The 6,781-nt window shown below is 30.5% G+C and overlaps 1 protein-coding gene across 1 annotated transcript; it reads right to left on the bottom strand.

The window, feature by feature from the left end:
- Positions 1 to 567: 567 nt before the first annotated feature.
- Positions 568 to 4,944, bottom strand: LOC127150979 (transcription factor DICHOTOMA-like). The gene is made up of 3 exons (XM_051090054.1): positions 3,816 to 4,944; positions 3,601 to 3,710; positions 568 to 871 (listed from the first exon to the last, which is right to left on the bottom strand). Exons 1-2 carry the CDS (start codon positions 4,942 to 4,944, stop codon positions 3,652 to 3,654), a joined length of 1,188 nt encoding a protein of 395 aa, XP_050946011.1. The 3' UTR covers positions 568 to 871; positions 3,601 to 3,651.
- Positions 4,945 to 6,781: the final 1,837 nt, after the last annotated feature.

The raw sequence follows: 6,781 nt of genomic DNA on the forward strand, positions 1-6,781 counted from the left end.
ATAGTTCAATTGATATAAAACAACCTTATAATTGAAGGTTGAATTTTTCCATCCAAATTGTTGAAAGAAAACCCACAATAATTTCTTGTGGTGTTCGAGTACTATTTACAATGAACTTTGTGCATTTACTTATTCGAAAGGAACTTTGAAACACATCTACTTCACTTTGATAGATAGATAAATAAATACACAACGGCTAACGAAAACAAAAGGGTTTAGGAGAAATACTCAAACATCTCGGATAAATACATAAGATCAATTGGAGGTGTCAACCTAGCTAGTTAAATTCTCTCGGTGCACCTACGACGACCTCCCTGTATGATGTATTTTGTTAGAAAAAAAACATAAAACCATTGTACATCAATACATAATGTGTACTTAAACTGTTTACTAGGTCAATCTTTCAACTTTGTCAAAAACGAGTATAGTTCAACTGACATATAAACCTTGTACTATCACTTATCAAACTAGTGATCACATATATTCAAATCTTCAACCTCAATGAAAAAAATTGTGTCAACCTTCATAACTCAAAAGATATTAGGATCCAAATAATAATTGTTTCCATTCCAATCACTTTTGCTTCATTAATTACATCAAAGAAAAAAAAAACAAAAAGAAAGAGAGAAATAACAACAAAGACATTAAGATATCATAGGAATTGATGTCCTAATTAATGGATTAAAAGTACAACTATCACAAAATAATCCAATCTCCCAAATGCTTCCATGTTTATATATATAGTTCATATATATAATGAACACTCCAAGGATTTCCCTAAGAAGAATCAAACATCACAAAACCATCCATTTCTCTTTGGCAGCAAATGCCTTCACAACTCCAAGCTGATTTCAAAACACTCATCAATTGGCTGCACATTCACATATAAATCACAATCAAACTTAGATATATATAATCATCCCTTCAAAAGATATAGAGAAAGAAAAAAAAAACTTTATATATTTCAATGGTATAAACTTTTAACCAATTTCTTTTCATCTTTGAGTTACCTCCTTTGACATTACTGGTACAATTGTTTTTTGATATTCATATGTTCGAATAATCTTACATAGGTTAGTGGTCACCATAGCCCTTAACCAAGATCATAACTCCTACTAATTACCTCTAAGCCAAATCATGATGTTTTATTACCGATACAAATGGAGTAACTAGCTTGTCTATCGTAGAAACCACATCATTTCATGCTCGTATCTTTGATTTCATTAGTACAAAATACTTACAGTTGACTTTTTTTTTGTGTGTTGATCTCTTGCATGCGTAAATACTTACATGTGTGTTTGCTTCTTGTTTGAGTAACCATTTCTAAACAATCTCATAACATGAAAGTGTTATTTTGGTGTTGTATAGGTAATTTCATTCACATTTTCAAATTAATTGAGAACTAGAAACCTAGTTGAGATGATTGAGTGCTACTTTCAATCTCAATTCTCCTCCGATGACCAAGACCTTTTGTCTTAACTGTTCCTACACTAATTAGCAATGGAGTACACAAATGTATTTGTTCCTCAAAACCTTAAGAAAATAAATGAAAAAACAGACATGTTACGTACTTAACATGCAAGCATTTTAATCATCACATGATTAGACATCTAATACTCGATGTAATTAGTAAAAATCGAGAAGCAATTAACATCCTAAAATAAAATTTAACTTAAGCTTTTCTAGTCTAGCTAACCCACTTAATCTAATGCTTTTTTTAGCAAAATATTAAAGAAAACAAAGAGATCATAAGTACGTACACATGAATACCTTAATTAGTCTAACCATTATAACTTAATCCTCTTTTAAGTTCTAATTAAATTCAACATAGCAAATTAAGAGAAACAAGATTGAAGCTGTGCATCCAAGTTTTGTCTCCAATCATAAATAATTTTATTCTATAGAAAAGGATAATATTCTTCAATATTTAATTAAACTAGCATAAATCATACATTAAAGTTTTTTTTTTCCTCCAAACGATATAATCACACACAAAAATATGTATGTTTGAAAATGAAGTATTAAGTGTAAAATTAACTTTAGCCTACATCTTGATATTTATATTCATGCTGATTCTAGACTAAAATATAATATCAAGAAAAATATATCCAAGACTAATTATATATAGACAGAGAGATAAATATTAGTTTTGATAATTTTCTCATGACAGAAAGTCCATTATATTAATAAATTGTATAAAGGTTATGTATGTTGTTTATAATAATGCTTTTAGCAATTTATGTATGATATCTTTTACCTTGGCGCTTCAAAAGTGTCAACTTAGTTGTGATCTTCGGGTGTGTTTATTGATCCCTTACAAAACTTCTTATTCTATTTATTTATTGGTTTTTTTGAACACCCAAATAAATTCCCCTGTCCAAACACATTAGTTAAATTCCTTGCTTTTAGTTTTAGTAAAATAACCTCATATAATCTTAGGTAAATTAAGTTTTGAGAGCAGAAGATTTTAAGTGTTGTTCTATCAGCTAAATAAGTTTATTATTTAAAAATTAGAATACCAAAAAAGAAATAATATATGGGCCTAATTATTAGATCAAAACTAGAAGTTTGATAATTTTGATACAATATTTAGAATGTCACATAATATATTTCTGATAGGATGTGTGTTTTAATGTTTATCTAGCTAGGTTTACATTGCATATTTAGTCCTTTGAAAAAAGTTAAAATTGATAAAACATACCTAAAATGTTCCTACCACCTTATAAATTGTGTGTGAGGATTTCATAAAACTACAGGGACTCATATACTTCATAACTTTTATGATTATAGGAACTAAACTCTAAATTTCTCCATTAAATTTGTAATCTGACCTTTTATTTACGAATCTAAATGAGAAACAAATTTGAAAGCACAGTCAAGACACAAATTTAGGAAGTTCCTAAGGGTACTGTTGTGGCTAGTTTACCCAGAGAGAAAGGAGGGATAGGATTGAATGATTCAATAATACACCCACATTTTAGTCGAAAATATATACATATACATATCTCAACCAGATGAGCTAGGTTAACTTAGAAGCACTAGGTTAATTAATCTCTCACCACCTTAATTACCAATAAACGGTATGTTGAGGATGTAGCTCAAACGGCAGAGAGCGCTCGCTGAAGAAAAGTTAATGTAAATACTTACTTTCTTCTTCTCCTCTCTCAATACTGTTTTCCTTCTTTTTCTCCTTTCACCATTCACATGGTGTGTTCTTCATATATATATATATATATATATATATATATATATATATATATATATATATATATATATGGAACAATAAACAAAGAGGAGGTGTTTTTCGTTAGAAACTAGGGGATATAGAGAGTAAATGCACAAAAAAATCTAAACTAAGTTGATATATGTTCGTTTCTCTCCATAATTAATTAAGTAAGGTGCTTTTTTTTTTTTTTTTGTAATTCCACAAACTTTAATCAGTCCAATTCATCCAAATGTATCTTTCCCTTTTCTCTATTAGATTTTTCACCTATTTAGTCAATTAAACTAGTCTGAAAAAGAAGAACAAACAATGAAATTAAAAGAAAAAAAACTTTTGAAAGCTGAAAATTGAAGTGATAATGAATCATTAGATCTTACATATATAAAGTTGGGATAAAATCCTCAGACAGCCATGTGGATTTGTAGCTGTTAATGAAGGTGTTGGTTGTTGTTGCAGCTATCCCATGGCTTTGCACACACTTGAAATTCTATAAAAAAGGAAAAAAAAAAAAACTCAAGAACATTAATCCAATGTTCTTCAAAATTTATTTTCAATTTTTTTCATACATTTGGTAAAAATAAAAAAAAATTACCTGGGAGAGAATCCATGTTGGCAATTGAACAAAATCCAGATTGTGTTCTTGCAAAAGTAGAGTCAATATTGATATCCCAATTTGGAGTCAAATTGGAAGCTGGAAAATAGAAATTATTGCAATAATTGTTGTAATTACAACTCTCTCCTTTTGAAATCACCAAATTTTTCTGATAACTTGAAGAAGATGTAACCATAGGAGATGGCTTCCACATGATCCCAATGATATTATTGTTTTCTTGATCCGACCCGGCGACTTTTTGTACAACCGGCGTTGGCATCGACGGTTGCGGTGGCGGAGGCGGCGGAGACCGAAATTGTTGATTCATAATCATTTTCTCCTTAGTCCTTTCCCTAGCTCTTGCCCTAGCTTTTGCCCTAGATTCTTTAGCCAAAACATCATGAAATCCAAGATTCTTCTTACAATTAGAAGATGATTTACCCAACATTATAATTTTCTCAGCTTCCTCATCATCATCATCATTGGAAATAACCTCACATTCTTCAAAATCATGATCAAAATGAAATTTTGAAGAAGAAGAAGAAGTAATAATATTATTATTGTTATTATGATATTGGGTTTTTTTTGTCAACTCTTTAATAGCTTTTCTCGACTTGGTAAGTAACCAATCTAGGGTTTTGCTAGCTTTATCATAACCCAACATATCTTGTAGATCAAAGAACTTTCTAGAAATGTCAATGGATAATCTAACTCTTCTATCTCTCAAACCTTGAGCTGTGTAAATCTTGCTATGCCTATCTTTTTTAACACTTCCTTTTTTTGTGAAGTTGTTGAGAGTAGTAGAAGAAGAGAAACACTGCCCATTACTATTGTTGTTGTTGTTACCATTTTGAGACATCAAAACAGCTACTTCTTGTTGCTCATTTTTCATTCTTGCTTGATCTCGATCTTCTTCTTGAACTTGTAGAAATATTGGAGCTACTACTCCGGAGAGAACCGGATCTTGCGGTGGACCGATGTAAACCGGTTCAGGGTGGTGGTGGTGTGGTGGCGGAGACGGCAGAGGAGCTACGAGGTGGTGGTGGTGGTAAGAGGGTGAGGAGGAGGAGGAAGAAGGGAAGTACTGTTGAAGAGGGAAAAGGTGGAGATTGTTGGTGGAAGAAAACATGTTTTTGTGTGGTTTGTAATATGATCACTAGTACTTTTGGGGGTAAACTTTAGCCCTCTTTGGGCTTTTTTTTGCCTTTTTTTTTTTTTGTGAGTTGTATTATTATTATCAAAGGCTGTGTAATTAAACCAACTGAGCACCTGCAAGATCACAGCTGCTTTCCTTTTCAAAGAGCTCCACTCAATATCATTCTTTTTCCTTTTAAAAAAAAAAAATTCCAAAAAAGTAGGGTGGTACGTACCAATTATATCCTTAAACTTCTAGGCTTAAAAATTGAGACCGACCTCCTACTTATACAAGTGTTAAAATTGTAGGATTCGAAATATGATGAAGGTGTTAAGGACGCGTATCAACCTAGCTAGTTGAGATATATGTAAGTGCATCCACTGTGTAATATTCTCCAACTACTCCCTTTTGACAACTTGTTCAAAAATATATAAATATACTGAAAAAAGAGCTATAATAATGGTAGAAGTTTCAAGGTCGATTTTTATCATTTTATCGTCGAAATTCTACAACATGGTTGTTTGTAATTAACTTTGTTTTTTTAATTACAAAATTTTCTGGAAAATAAAATTGGTGGACTAATAAAAGCTTGATGAAGAAATGGCATATTTCCATGTACTAAAAAACCCAACAACATCACCACTAGTGGAAATGAAAAGACAAAGCTTCATCTCTTCTCTATACAAAATTAGGTCTTTTTTTTTTCCTCCTTTGATGAAAAGCATGGCACCAAAACAAGTGGAATATTTAGGGGACAAAAGGGGTTTTCCAACTTTTATTTAATTATTTTTCCTTTCTTTCTTTCTTTCTTTCTTTCTTTATTCATTGTTATTATTAATTATTGTTTTTTTTTCTTTTTTTACAGTTTCCAAATGTGAAAAAAAGTTGATACATAATTTAGGGCAAAATCTAGGAGAAGAAAATTATGAATGCAAAAAATAGAGAGAAATGGTTGAAAGAAATGTATATAATTGGAAAAGAAACACATGATTTGAGGGTTTTTGCTATTAAATGTGGGAGCAACGTACGAAAGTATAAAAGGGGCACTGATATATGAATCTTTCAAATTTTGTAGAAAAAATATAAAATATATTTCTATATATATACATATAAATATAAATAAATAAAAAGTCTCTCTTTAATCTTAGAGATAGAGTGGGGGCCTCTCTTGAATTAGGGTTTCAGATAATTAAACAAGAGAGCAAAATGGCCTCAATTGTTAGAGGAGGTAAATAATAATAATATAGCCATGCTGTCTAATGCCATTTTACAGATTCATATTTTAATATATGTTATATCAAAGATTAATTAGATGTGACATATTGATGTATATGTAGAGCTTGATTTTATGAAGTGTCAATAGCCATATTTTAGTGTGGTCAAACCCATCTCTACTAGAGATGCAATGTTTTTTTTTTTTTTTGGGTCGTATGGAGTATTTTGGTTCGAGTTGATTATATTTTTCGAGTCATCGATTGAGTGTTTTTCGATACTCATTAGGCCTTACTATGAATAATAATATATTATTTTGCCTCTTGTTTGGTTATTATTCTATCTTTTGTGCATGTATATAATTTCTACTAGTACTATATACATAATTGAGTACATATATTACACACATCTTGAATATTATGAAGAGTTGTCAAATCTACTTATGAGCTATGAAATTTGTTACATTTAGACTCTTGTGAAAGGTGTGTCTATTCTTGTAGTGTGTCTATTGTGAGAAGTATATAATCAATAACCATAGAGTAAGAAAGAGGAATTACTTTGTTTCTTTTTTTAAAAAAAATTATACCAATAGTTGAGAGGTTAAGAGATGTATCACGAG

Source organism: Cucumis melo, chromosome 9, assembly GCF_025177605.1.
Source record: "Cucumis melo cultivar AY chromosome 9, USDA_Cmelo_AY_1.0, whole genome shotgun sequence".
Lineage (NCBI taxonomy): Eukaryota > Viridiplantae > Streptophyta > Magnoliopsida > Cucurbitales > Cucurbitaceae > Cucumis > Cucumis melo.

Coding starts and splice junctions, on each gene's coding strand:
- LOC127150979 (XM_051090054.1), bottom strand. CDS start 4,944: ATGTTTTCTTCCACCAACAATCTCCACCTTTTCCCTCTTCAACAGTAC. Junction 3,711..3,815: donor CAACATGGATTCTCTCCCAG/GTAATTTTTTTT, acceptor CCTTTTTTATAG/AATTTCAAGTGTGTGCAAAG.